The sequence below is a fragment of the Bos grunniens genome, chromosome 5 (genome assembly GCF_055505025.1).
Source record: "Bos grunniens cultivar Pamir isolate PY7600 chromosome 5, Bosgru_T2T1.0, whole genome shotgun sequence".
Lineage (NCBI taxonomy): Eukaryota > Metazoa > Chordata > Mammalia > Artiodactyla > Bovidae > Bos > Bos grunniens.
In genome coordinates this window covers 98971096-98984852 of record NC_141169.1, presented here as the reverse complement: position 1 = coordinate 98984852, position 13757 = coordinate 98971096, and the positions used below count along the sequence as shown (strand labels likewise).

The window sequence follows — 13757 nt, the reverse complement described above, 5'->3', positions numbered from 1 at the left end:
TGTGGAAAGGGCCTTCCTACCGTAAGGATGGAACTTTTGCACCCAGGCTCCCTTCCTGAACCATGGTCATGGTCAGAATGTGCCACTGATGTTAATTCCGTATGAACCCAGTGACCAAGAAGATGAGGCTTGCTGCAGCCACCCAGCTGCCAAGGAAGACAGAATAAAGGGAGTGAATGGCTAGCATTTAGGGTGCATCAGTGATAACGCCAAGAAATGTCTTTCTCTTGGCCTTTCTAATTTCGAAAAGCTCCATTGTCTGGCCCTGTTACCCATTCCATCCAGCGTTTAATTGTATCCTTCAAGTTAGATTCAAGTTTTGAATACCATCACTTGAGCTTATAGTCTGGGATGGAGATGGGTATATATCTCCCAGGGTCCTCTTAGATGGTCGTGCAGGAATGCACTGCCTGCTCCATCTTCTTCACCATCCTCCCAGCCTTTTTTATAGTTATTTTGCCAGCTTTCAAGCAGTGAGAGCCTGGGGTATCTTTTTCTAAGAAAATGCTAGGTTAGCATTAACGACTAGGTTCAGTAGCCTTCCAGCTACGTAAAAGTGACGGGCTCCTCTTTTTAAAGAGTTCAAGGTGAAGACAGCTTTAGGGAACTGTAACCTCTTCATGCCGTTTCCTCTTCCAAAGGTTTATGAAGACCCCAGATGAAATCATGAGTGGCCGAACAGACCGTCTGGAGCACCTTGAGTCCCAGGAGCTGGATGAACAAATATACCAAGAAGACGAGTGTTGAAGGAAGTGGTTCCCAGCTTAGTGGGCCAGCAGCCAAGGGCACCTCCCCTCCCCAGGATGGATGGGGCAAGATGAAGCAGAAAAGAAGAGACATGGATGTGGCAGTAACACTCCTCTCGCCCAGCGCGAGGGACCCCGCGGAGCACCTTAGACAAACCACTCAGCAAAGGCGGCGCTGGAATTCTGGCCGAGGGCACCAGCCTGGGACTCGCGTTCACGGTTCCTTCTTGATCGGAATCTCTTGTCTGTGATTCCTCCCCCTCCCCCTCCACCTATTGTTAGTTTCATGGTGTTTTTGTTCTTTTTTTTAAAAAGACCATGCAGTTTGACTTTTCATCATTCATATAGGGGAAGACATCCGAGGCTGTTTTCCTATGGAAATACGTATCTATTATATATATATATATCTATTTTTTGCAAATCTCACAAAGTGCAGAAGCCCAGCTGGTCAGGAGAGAGAATATTTGCAAAAGGGTTCAGGTTCCTCTTGACCCTGCCATGTGGATCAGGTTTGCTCCCATTGCTGTTGGGTCTTGGCTGGAAAAAAGAGAAAAAAAAAAAAGATGCTCTTACAAAAGAAAGTGAAAAGGAGAGCTCTCTTCTCTCTCTGGCTCCCTTTACTTCCTGGCCCCAGCTCTGTCCTCCCTCCTCACTGGCTGTTGAACTTCAGATGCCCTTTCAGCAGAGTTCAGCCTCTTGGAGAGTCTTGGGAATTTTCGGCACCTGTACATTGGAGTATGTGGTCTGGGTGCTTTGCAGCTGGCACCACAGAAATCAAACCCACATCCCAACATCTGGCTCCCTGCCGGAGAGGCCCCAGAGATGCTGCTGTCCTCTGGAAAGATACATGTGAATCCAGCAGGCCACCCCAACCAGCTGTGAGGACCATGAGGCTTGGTGGTTCCCTGGAGCATAAGGCTGTCCAGATTATCTGGAAGCCCCAGCATCATGGGATTAGTTTGCAAGTGCTGCAGAGCAAAAAAAAAAAAAAGACAGCACAAGTCTTACGGTCCAGAAACTAGATGACAAGTCTTTGGTGGTGGTGTGGATTATCCCAGAGCAGGTTACAGAGGGTCTTCTCTGCTCTACCCCAAAGGCCATCTCGCAGTCAGTTTCATATCCTCACTTAATTTTTTCCCCCCAATTCCTAGCATTTTTTTTTTTTTAAGTTTCCTGGTCCCCACGGGACACAGGGCATTTGAGAGGGAGGATCCAGGAGTGTGTCGTCTCAGTTGTCAGCGGTGTTTGCCAAGCCTGGGCAGATGGGAAATTCCTCAGATTCCTCACTTTTTCCCTTTTTCCTTCTTCCCTTGCTGTGTTTCAAAATGGACTCGTGTGTGGCTCTTTTTCACCTCAAAGTAAGATCAGTCACATCTTACAAGGAAGGTGCCACCTCTTAGTACTTTTGATGATAACAGATATTTTTAGAAAGCTCTTGTTAGATTTTTTTTTTTTTTTTTCCTTTTCTAGCCACTTAAATCAACTGTTCCAATACAGGCTCGGAATCCAATATTAGGAGTACGGTCTTTTTGTACTGGGAAAGATTAGACCTGCCTTACAAAGCACCCCCTCCTGGTTTCTCTCCGCTTCTTCTACTCTGTTGGGCGAGCATCTCATGGCCCCCCGGGTACGTGTCTGCACTGTCAGCGCACTTGCAGATGAAGCCAGCAGACCTCCAGGCATGTCCTCAAGCCACTTCTGATGGCGTCAGGCAGGCTGGGGTTGTGGGCACCCAGGCAGGAGGAATTCTCCCTTCCCCTCCCGCACCCCCCAGCCCTACCAACAAGGGCACCAGCCTGCAGGGAGTGGGAGGGGACAAACAGATTGACTATTGTTCAAGGACACTGGAAATGTACCTGCCTCTTATGCGACCACAGAGAGATGCATGGAGGTGGCCGGCCTCCTCCCACCATCGCACACTCCCCTCTAGTCCACCTTCTAGAATGCTGGGCCTAAAGTGAGGTCAGGGACCTCCAGTGTGGGCTCGAGGGTCCCCTGATGAAGGAAGGGTTTGGGCTCAGTCTGCTCAAATGGGGATGAAACCCAGCGTGCTACAGATGTCTTTCAAGAGTGTCAGCAGCACACAGGGATAACCTTCCAGCCTGGAAGGTGACTGATGTTGGCTCTCAAATGGGGAGATTAAGCCAAATACCTGGGGAAGTCACTGAGTTGAAGGGCTGGAGAGAGAGGGTGGATCATCACTGAGTCTTTTTGCGTGATGTGACATCAGAGACCTGGGTGTGTCGCTGCTCTTCCCTGAGATCAGAGCATCTCACTCTGTTCACCCAGGTATAAGGACTCGGGCTCTTGTGGTCCAAAGAATCTTAACAGTTGAATTGTGGAGGGGAAATTCCCCTTTGCCCCTAGGGTTTCTGTATTTAAAGCAATATCCTCTAAGAGTCTGTAAGACATAGGCTGGCACCGTCAGCCACTTGGAGAAATAGAAGGTGTCAACTCCAATCCAGTCTTTATTGTCCATCTGGATATTACCGTTACTGGTTTTCTGTTCATTCCCTTAATGGCAGAGGTTCTTCTCATCAGTTCTTTGAGGGAATCTTTGAGTGATGCTGACAGTAGGGACACAGCAGACCCGAAAGATTGCAGGTTCAGTTTAGCCAACTTGGGTGGAGCATCTGCTCGACACTGAATCCCAAGAGTCAGGCACCATCCTTGCCCTCTGAGCTCACCTCCTTCCTGCAGAATATTTCCAGCATGAAATGTCTCACTTCAACACTAAGCACTAGAGGTGACGAGAATCTCACCTGGGACCAAATTAAGGGTACGTTCATGGTCAGAATAGTTGGCCTTTCCCTGCTGCCATCATGGGAGCGCTTGGCTTGCAACATGAGAAACTGGAAAGGAAGGTGCAAAACAGTGCTGCAGGAGCAACCTTACCCACCAGCAGTGTCCAAGGCGGACATTCTCGCTTGGATCTTGAAATTCTCTAGCATCTTCTTTTCCCTACACCTTGAGGTAGCCAGGGTGTCTCCTTTCCATCAGAAGAAAGCAGTGGCAAGTGGCTGGACTGGCTCCAGGGGAGTAAAGTTATCTCTAAGATCTTTCTGTCCCCAGGTGACTTTGTCTTGCCTGAGGTAGCATCACGGATGCTCCGAATCCTTTGGCGGGTGGGCGTGGCCCCACAAGCAATGAGGAGTAACAACTAATGGATTACTCTCCTTTCAACAGTATGTTTAGAACCCTCTGCCCCATCTTCCTACACTGAACTTTGTCCAGATGAGAATGTAGATTTAGCTCAAACTTAAAGGCCATGACAGGATGTACCTAAATGCCTAAGTAACCACCACCTCCACCATTCACTGCCTAGGGTCCAACATATGTTTGAAAAGTTAGCTCTCCTTTTGAAGAAGGGAAATCTGAGTATCAGGCCATGTGACTTGTCCCAGGAGCAGACGGCATGCCAGGGTCAGAATTAGGACTGGGATCCAGCCCTGGTTATCCCCCCATCTGACCCATTCCCACCCAGGAAGCTGAAGATAAAAATTTGGGGAAACACACAAAGAACAAAGGGCAGTTTCTTGGCCCAAGCATTCGGTGCTAGTTTTCACCCACTCAGCCTGTTCCTCTTCTGAGCAGTAATGAAGGGATTGATCCAAGGAGCCGTGGGGGGTGAGCCGGGGGCGGGGGTGGTAACAGTGGTCCCTGCAAACCACAGAAGACTAACCTTATACTCTTTTGGCCTCATCTGCATCAACACTAAACAACTCCCTGAATCTTTCGCACATGCCAAGTGGACACTTCACCATTTCTCTCTGTGACTGCAACCACCTGCAAACCAGACTGAATCTAGAATTTTTTTTTAATTTCTAATCTCTTGTTGTTTTATGAGGTGTGGGGTTTATAAGGGACTGAATCAAATGAATGTAACAAAAAAAAGAAAAACAAAAAAAAAAATGCCTTTTCTCAGGGCCAGTGAGTTGCAAATAATTTTTAAAGAAAAGCCTATAATTGCATCATCTCAATAAATTTTTTATATAAAAAAAAAAATCTGAGTCTTTGTTTTTAATAATATGGAGTCAGGCAGGCCAGGTGGTCCAGTGAGGTGCATCCTGTCTACACTCAGTTATGGTGGAAAGTGTGGTCCTGGTTTCTCACTGGCAGGAAGCCTCCATCACAGAGAAGTCTGCAGGCAATCTTTGAACAAGCGGCACCGGAAAGGTCAGAGCACATAGTTCAAATCTGAGCGCCTGCCACAGGTGGAGAAATCTTCCAGAAAGAATCCCAATCAGAGATGCCTGGGTGCTGTGCTGTGCCAAAGCTTTGTCAGTTTGCTGCAGACTGACTTGACTCCAGGAGTTAAAGATCCCTGGGTCCTCCCACAGTAGAAGTGCTCCCTCAATTGAAATCACGGGTGTGCAAGTGTAGGTGATGAGGTCAGGAATGTAGGGTAGAACCTGTGACTATACCCAGGGCAATAAAGACCTGGAAGCCCAACCATCACACAACTCAGAGCCACCCCCACACTCAGAAGGTCTCCACCACGCTGACCAGTGGAGCCGCCTGCCCACCAGTAGCTGTTTATGACCCCAACATCAGACATCCTGCAGTGGATCAGAACTATCTACCTGCCATCAGCGGTGGGTAGAAACTAAAAGAAAACAAAGCAATGAAAGCAATTTACATTGCTTATAAGCAACTTGGATGTAGGTTGCAGAAGCAGAAATTTAGAATCAATGTTTGAAAACAACACTCAGAGAATGTTGTGAGGTTATTTTTATATTTTAACTTGTCCTATGTTATTCTATGACCCATGACCTGGAGGTCTTCTCAGGTGGCACTAGTGGGAAAGAACCCACTTACCAATGCAGGAGACTTAAGGGACATGGGTTCCATCCCTGGGTTGGGACGATCCCCTGGAGGAGGGCATAGCAACCCACTCCAATATTGTTGCCTGGAGAAACCCCATGGACAGAGGAGCCTGGTGGGGTACAGTCCATAGGGTCGCAGAGAGTCAGACACAACTAAAGCTACTTAACATGCATGCACACCACATCTAAGACCCAGTGCAGCCAAATAAATAAACATTTTAAAAATACAATAATAAGGGTCTATGGGGTCACACAGAGTCAGACACAACTGAAGCGACTTTGCAGCAGCATGTATTTCCTAAGGTGGTAACAATGCATCTGAAGCTACTACTATAACCAGTATCATATCCCCTGAGAACTGCTAGAAATGGAAATGATGGTTCCTGTGCCATCAACTGAATCAAAAACTTGAGGAATAGGGCTTAGAAATCTTGTTTACAAAGCTGTCTGTGTGATCTGATGCACACTCAAGTCTGGGAGCTACTGCTAGCATCAATCTATTCATCGTAGTATGAAAAAGAGCATGTGGCCAATTAAAGTAAATACACACATTAATTGATGACAACTAATTGTCATGAATCATTCTCACAATAATGCTAGCTTTTTTCCCAATACTGTATATACTGTGGAAGGAGGCGAAATGGACCAAAGTCCTCTTCCTGCTTCCTCCAAACCTTTTAGGACATCTGTGTGCTATAAAGATTAGCTGTTTCAAAGGGTGACTCTAACTACTGACCTCCACTTGCAAATTAGAGCACAGCAATTCATCCCCTTCTATCCGCTATCTGCCTAACTAGCCTAGTCTAAAAAGAATCATTCTCATGTACTGACTGCCCTTGGCTGGCTGTCTCTGGAATTGTTAAGCAGAGCCCAGGTGAGCACGTGGCCCGGGGTTTTTTACAAGAGACTCCAGAACCACTGGACCAGATCAGCGCTTCTCAAACCTAAAAGTGCTTCAAATCACCTGGGGATCTGGATAACAAGCAGATTTTGTCAGTAATGTCACCATCTTTGGAAGCAGAGGCAGAAGATCTACTCTGCTCCCCTACTCTGTGGGTGAGGCTGGAGATACAGCCTTTTTAACAGAAGATGCCCAGTAATTCTGATGAGGCTGATCCTTGAACCACACTTTGAGTAGCACAAGGCCAGCGATCTCCCGTGAAGCCCTGAGATTCTGACCTTCAAGCCACGCTGAGCTTGCCCTCTCTCTCTCTGGTGTATCCTGTTGCCAATTCCTTCTCTAGAATCATCCCCAGGGCCAGGCCTGCTCTTCAACAAAGTTTGCTTGCTCTCCTTTTAGAGCAGCCGCAAAAGTAAACACGGTGATCAAACATCTGCTGAGTAAAGGAATAACTACTCACATCCTGGACCTTCACACAGACGTTCACAAGATGATTCATGGTCAGCATCATGGCAGGAAGGGAGAGAATTCCTGGCATCACTGCCTCTCTTTTAGCCTCTAGAAAGATCTTTTTTTTTTTCCAAAAATAATAAGAGAGTTACCAATATAACACTGTAAAGCAATTTTCCTCCAATTATAAAACAACCACAAAAAAGGGTAGAGAGTTAGAGTTCATGTACATTCTTCACCCAGCTATCTCTAATGGTGACAACTTAGAAAGACCAATCCTGAGTAGTATGAGCAGACGGAAAGCTGAGGAAGCCGTTCTTGTTCCAAAAGACAACAGGACAGATGACAGATCTTCTATGGTGCTAACAGCGGACAGTCCCAGGCATCGTCCTCAGGGTTGCCTCTTACATTCATCTTTTTTAAGGACCTCATTCCTGCTGGACTGATGAGGTAGATCTCTGCTAGTATAAACCATTGCATTCAGTTCAGTCGCTCAGTCGTGTCCAACTCTTTGCAGTCCCATGAATCACAACACGCCAGGCCTCCTTGTCCATCACCAACTCCCGGAGTTCACCCAAACCCACATCCATCGAGTCAGTGATGCCATCCAACCATCTCATCCTCTGTCGTCCCCTTGTCCTCCTGCCCCCAATCCCTTCCAGCATCAGAGTCTTTTCCAATGAGTCAACTCTTCGCATGAGGTGGCCAAAGTACTGGAATTTCAGCTTTAGCAGCATTCCTTCCAAAGAAATCCCAGGGCTGATCTCCTTCAGAATGGACTGGTTGGATCTCCTTGCAGTCCAAGGGACTCTCGAGAGTCTTCTCCAACACCACAGTTCAAAAGCATCAATTCTTTGGTGCTCAGCTTTCTTCACAGTCCAACTGTCACATGCATACATGACCACTGGAAAAACCATAGCCTTGACTAGATGGACCTTTGTTGGCAAAATAATGTTTCTGCTTTTCAATATGCTATCTAGGTTGGCCATAACTTTCCTTCCAAGGAGTAGGCGTCTTTTAATTTCATGGCTGAAGTCTCCATCTGCAGTTGTTTTGGAGCCCCAAAAATAAAGTCTGACACTGTTTCCACTGTTTCCCCATCTATTTCCCATGAAGTGATGGGACCAGATGCCATGATCTTCATTTTCTGAATGTTGAGCTTTAAGCCAACTTTTCCACCCTCCTCTTTCACTTTCATCAAGAGGCTTTTTAGTTCCTCTTCACTTTCTGCCATAGGGTGGTGTCATCTGCATATCTGAGGTTATTGATATTTCTCCCAGCAATCTTGATTCCAGCTTGTGCTTCTTCCAGCCCAGCGTTTCTCATGATGTACTCTGCATAGAAGTTAAATAAGCAGGGTGACAATATACAGCCTTGACGTACTCCTTTTCCAACTTGGAATCAGTTTGTTGTTCCATCTCCAGTTCTAACTGTTGCTTCCTGGCCTGCATACAGGTTTCTCAAGAAGCAGGTCAAGTGGTCTGGTATTCCCATCTCTTTCAGAATTTTCCACAGTTTCATGTGATCCCACACAATCAAAGGCTTTGGCATAGTCAATAAAGTAGAAATAGATGTTTTTCTGGAACTCTCTTGCTTTTTCCATGATCCAGCGGATGTTGGCGATTTGATCTCTGGTTTCTCTGCCTTTTCTAAAACCAGCTTGAACATCTGGAAGTTCGTGCATAAATTCTGCCAAATATTTATCAAGGTAGTAGATGACCACTCTCTCTTTCCCCAAACCCTCTTAGCAACACTCTTCAAGAATCCTCTGAGAGTCTCCATGCCTGTCCCTTCAACTAGAGTTTTGGCCATGTCAGATTACTTGAGTTGGTCTCTGCTTCCTGGGAGCGCTAAGCACCTGCTCCTTGCTGACCCAATGGCAAGCGCTCTATGAGTGCAACTAGATGCCCCTCTGCCATGGACTACTCACCACCCTGTCCTTACTAGGGCTCTCAAAGGGCAAGAGGGTGTTTTATGCACTTTCATATGACCAGCCCCTCATGTGCTGCCTGGCACGTCTTTTTCTGAATAAGTGCTTTGAATGAGAGTAGAGTGAGAGTTCACTTGAGTTAGACAAAGATTTCTTAGATATGACACCAAAAACACAATCCATAAAAGAAAAAAATGCCGGGGGCCCAGTTTGTTCCCTGGTCGGACCTAGATCCCACATGCCACAGCTAAAGATCTTGCCTGCCTATGGCAATTAAAGCACCCATACATGGCAATGAAGATCCTGCACAATGCAAGTAAGTCCTGGCACAGCCAAATAAATGAATTTTTTAAGATTAACATTTCCATTAAGATAACTATCATTTAAATTATAATTTTAAAAATAAATTATAATCCATTAACATTTCCCTTAAGATAATTATAAATTATCATTTTAAAAATTAAGTATAATTTTTTTTAATTGTTGACAAATTGGACTTTATGAAAATTAAAATTTATTCTTCAAAAGTCACCATTAAATGAAAAGACAAGCTACAGACTGGGAGAAAACACTTCTCTTTTAGGTACAAAATAAATTAATCACGTGCACTGAACATATCAACATTTTTACTTTATCTAAAGCTACTCTGAAAGACAGTTATCTTTCCATTCATAACAGGTAGTTTTAGTCACTCACACAGAAAAGACAGAGATATATTCCATGTCTGCTGAAATGAAACCATCTTCCAAATGTGTTTTAAAATGATTTCTTCTGTCTGTCATGTTGGCAAAATAGTTTGCACTGTTCAGTAATTCGCATTCCCTCTTCCCTTTCCTTCTGCAAATCTCTGAAGTAGGCAGCATCCTGGGAAGCTTATTAAAGGGTTTTTAAATGAGTTAATATAAGAAATCCCTCAATCCTGATAAACAGCATTATTGGCTGAATCTTTGGTCTCAGAACTCAACCTATTGCAATTACAGGCAAAGAGATATATCCAGACAGTGGACCTTTGGGCTGGAGGAACAGCCTGCAACGTCATCAAGGAATGATCTGCTGTGTCAGGAGCAGAACAGTGTTAGAGACAGGGCAGGATCAGTAAGGATGCTGATTTTTGTCCACCTGAGGATCCTGTCAGCTTGAGCATCAGTGTCCAACCTTCATTCTGCCAGTCACATCAGAGATCCCAGGTACAGACCTGAATTCATTGGTACCAAGTTTCTAATTCTGTATCCCTTACATAGTGAAAGTCACTCAGTGGTATGTGACTCTTTGTGACCCCATGGACTACACAGTCCAGAGAATTCTTCAGGCCAGAATACTGGAGTGGGTAGTCATTCCCTTCTCCAGGGGATCTTCCCAACCCAGGGATCAAAGCCAGATCTCCCGAATTTCAGGTGGACTCTTTACCAGCTTAGCCACAAGCGAAACCCAAGAATACTGGCATGGGAAGCCATCCCCTTTGCCAGCAGATCTTCGCAACTCAAGAATCGAACCAGGGTCTCCTGCACTGCAGGAGAATTCTTTACCACTGAACCACTGGGGATGCCCTTACATAGACTGGTTCCCAATACAACAGTCATAGAGTGTTTAAACAAGAGCAGTCAAAACACCTGCCTCCTTGCTCCCCGACCTCAGACAGTTGGCTTAACCTCTCTCTGCCTCCATGTCTTCAAATATCAGCTCTGCTTTTTATCAGTTCTACATGTTAGGAATACCCAAATAGATAACCTTCTGAAAAAGTTTCTATTGGTTTCGTTTTATTTAGCTTGAGTTTGGACACCATGCACCAAGTACAACCCCATTGCTCTACAGGTGAGGGGTCAGAGCTTGGCTAGGTGAGGGGCAGCGTAAGCCACCCACACCCTGGGGGTGTCTGAGCCAGGGTCCCCAGCTCAGGATGCTCCCTGGACCACATTTTCAGCCACAAAGAGCCCCTGAGCAGTCAATGAAATTAATCTGTTGCTCTGGACTCAAGGGGAACAATTGCCTTGATTCAGCTTTACTGAAAATGTTTTGATCCAGTTTTGTCCCGGTTCGATAGCTTTAGGAAATGTGTAGGTTTTGTTCTATTTTAAATTGCTTTGTGAGGTTCTTTGGTTTTGTTTTCTCCTTCTTGTTAAGGAAGTCCCAGCTCAGCCCAGTGCACAAAACAATGTTATTTGGGTTCAGTCTGGGGACTGGGAAATGAGAATGACACCCCTGAAAAGAGCCCCGGACACAGGGAAGCCCTAGAAGTCTGGGCGTTTGGAAAACCGGAAGGTCCAGCTATGAGACACCCTGACCGTCTTTGCCCATGGCTGGCCTCCTGCTTTTCTGGAGTCCATGCACATGACCAAGGAAGAATCTCTTCTTTCCAGAGATGTGTGGGGAAGCAGGAGGAACAGCTGCTGTACTGGGTTCTAATCCCATCTAACCACTATCTCAAGCAATTCACTGAAGGCTTGAGCCTTTGTTTCCTGGAGGACTATTTTCATCAATGAACCACTGAAATGGTTCAATGAAGAACATGTGTAACAATCTGGCACATCCACGTTATTTCTTTTCCCTCTTTCCTGCCTGCCAAACTCCACTCCACCTCAGTGTATATACACACTGCCCCGCCAGCACTTCGGTGGCCAAGTGGTTAAGAATCCGCCTGCCAATGCAGGAGTCATGGGTTCAATCCCTGGTTTGGGAAGATCCCCTGGAGAAGAAAATGGCAACCTATTCCAGTATTCTTGCTTGGGAAATCCCATGGATAGGGGAGCCCGGCAGGCTACAGCCCATGGGGTCTCAAAAAGTGAAACACAATTTAGCGACTGGACAACAACTGCCAGCATTACATTTCTATAGTTCTGATTTTATAGAACTCCACATGGGAAAATCAGCCAATGACAATTCCTGAGGGATATTAGACCTTTAGTTTCTAGTCAACTGAATTGTCCTGTCCCCTTCTCAAGGTACATATGGCCCTTAGTCAAAACCTTGAACAAAATGAGGTAGTTACCTTGCAATACAACCTGGGGAGTCCTAACCGAGGAACCTCCCCCAGGATTAGAAATTTGCAGTCTTATCCCCTCCCTGAGCCTCTTCCTCCTAGTAAAAGCCTGCAGAGGCCATTTGCATCCACTTGGAACTGGTTAGTCAAATCAGCAAATGAATGCAAACTCTCCAAGGAATTTGAAACCTGCTTTGGGCAATTCAGCTTGGAGTTCTTTCCTTTCCTTTCTCTAATAGCCCCTAACCCAGTTCCCTGCCTGAGGAAAACCCAGGAGAAAGGGAAAACTCCAGTGAGAGCTTTCTCCAAATTCACCTCCACCAACAGAAAGGTTTTCTATTGAAAGGGAAATTGGGTTTTGGATTAGGTGTAATCAGGGTTTTAGATGCTCAGATATAGCTCCCTTGTTGGGAAATGCCTAATTCTCTCCCTCTACTGCCAGTGTGACCACCATGGTCATCGTCAAATATTGCTTGGGTACCCATGGGCACCTGACTATCCTTGAGGACCATGGAGTCCTTTCCCATGAAGGGTATGGACTGACTCATCCAATATAAGTGTAGGAAGAGATGCGACTTTAGGGACTCCTGCACCTTGTCCTGCCTCTTGGCTAAGACATTTGCCATGAAGAACACCCAGTTCAAAGGAAACAATATAAATGTCCATCAACAGTTGAATGGATAAAGATATGATATATATGTACACACACACACATGATGGAATATTACTCAGCCATAAAAAAGAATAAAATAATGCCATTTGCAACAATATGGATGAAACTAGAGATTATCATACCAAGCAGATTAAGTCAGAAAGGAAAAACAAATCCCATATGATATCACTTACATGTGGAATCCAAAATATGACACAAATGAACTTATCTATGAAACAGAAACAGAGTCACAGACATTGAGAACAGCTTGTAGTGGTCAAGAGGGGATGGAGGAGGTTAGACTGGATGTCTGGGATTAGCAGGTCTTACACACAGAACAGATATTTTAGTCTGTATTACATATAGACTATTACATATAGAACAGATAAACAACATGGCCCTATTGTATCACAGAGGGAACTGTGTTATATATCCTACAATAAACCATAATGGAAAAGAAAAAAAAAAATAAACAAGGAGAAAAAAAGGATACCCAGTTCAGTTCTACGCTCACCTACAAAGACTTCTTCCATCTCAGACACTAAGGTGGCTTAACCAGTAGTCAAGCAGAAATTACACCAATGTGAAATAATTATATGGTGTCATGATGCAGCGGCTCCTTTAGTCTCCCTCCCTTTATAATTCTGGGTGCCAAGGTGCCAACCTTTGGGTGGCTCCAACTTGCCAAAGCACATCCCCTACTGGGAGCTCCACAGAGGAATCCTGTTCTTGGGAGACTGCTCAGGCCACAGCACAGTTCTAACAGGTCCAGCCCAACAGCCCCAGGCCAGTCAACCTCAAATTATTTTGAAACATTCCTGTCCTTTGTTTTTTGAACATTTTTTTTTGAAGGAGCTCCAGGTGCCCCTGGTGATATGCAGCTTCTGAGATGGATCAGTAAGCCTCTTCAAATTAAGTAAGAGGAGGGTGGTCTGGAGAAAGAAACACAGGCTTTGGGATTAGCCAGAGCTGAGTTTGGAACCAGCTCTACCCACCCCTATAGAAATAAAGCATTAGTCACTAAGTCATGTCTGACTCTTCTCTGACCCAATGGACTATAGCACATCAGGCTCCTCTGTCCATAGGATTGTCCAGGCAAGACTACAGGGATGAACAGGCATTTCCTTCTTCAGGGGATCTTGCCCACCCAGGGATCTAATCCAGGTGTCCCCCACTGCAGGCAGACTCTTAATCAACTGAACCACCAATGTGACCTTGCAAAAACTACTCATTCCTTTAAAGTAGCCACTTTCTTTCCTACAGTATGAACAGTTT

General features: G+C 45.4%; 1 protein-coding gene and 1 long non-coding RNA gene across 22 annotated transcripts in view; one reads left to right on the top strand and one right to left on the bottom strand.

The window, feature by feature from the left end:
* Window positions 1-4751, top strand: part of ETV6 (ETS variant transcription factor 6) — a 289306-nt gene extending 284555 nt beyond the window's left edge. For all 6 annotated transcript variants that reach the window (XM_086402004.1, XM_086401999.1, XM_086402002.1 and 3 more), the window contains one exon: window positions 642-4751. In XM_086402004.1, coding sequence (XP_086258130.1) covers window positions 642-747 — 106 coding nt within the window. In that variant the 3' untranslated portion in view covers window positions 748-4751. The remainder of the gene's footprint in view (window positions 1-641) is intronic.
* The window catches only part of LOC147372681 (uncharacterized), a 92488-nt gene that overhangs the window by 23880 nt on the left and 54851 nt on the right, over window positions 1-13757 (bottom strand). For 8 of the 16 annotated variants that reach the window (XR_015164271.1, XR_015164265.1, XR_015164277.1 and 5 more), the window contains one exon: window positions 1174-1283. The exons of 4 other annotated variants lie outside the window; for them this stretch is intronic. This is a non-coding gene — a long non-coding RNA (uncharacterized LOC147372681). Of the gene's footprint in view, window positions 1-20; window positions 1284-6933; window positions 7032-13757 lie in introns of those variants that run through there. 4 more of the 16 variants (XR_015164275.1, XR_015164270.1, XR_015164272.1 and 1 more) reach the window with 4 other exon arrangements.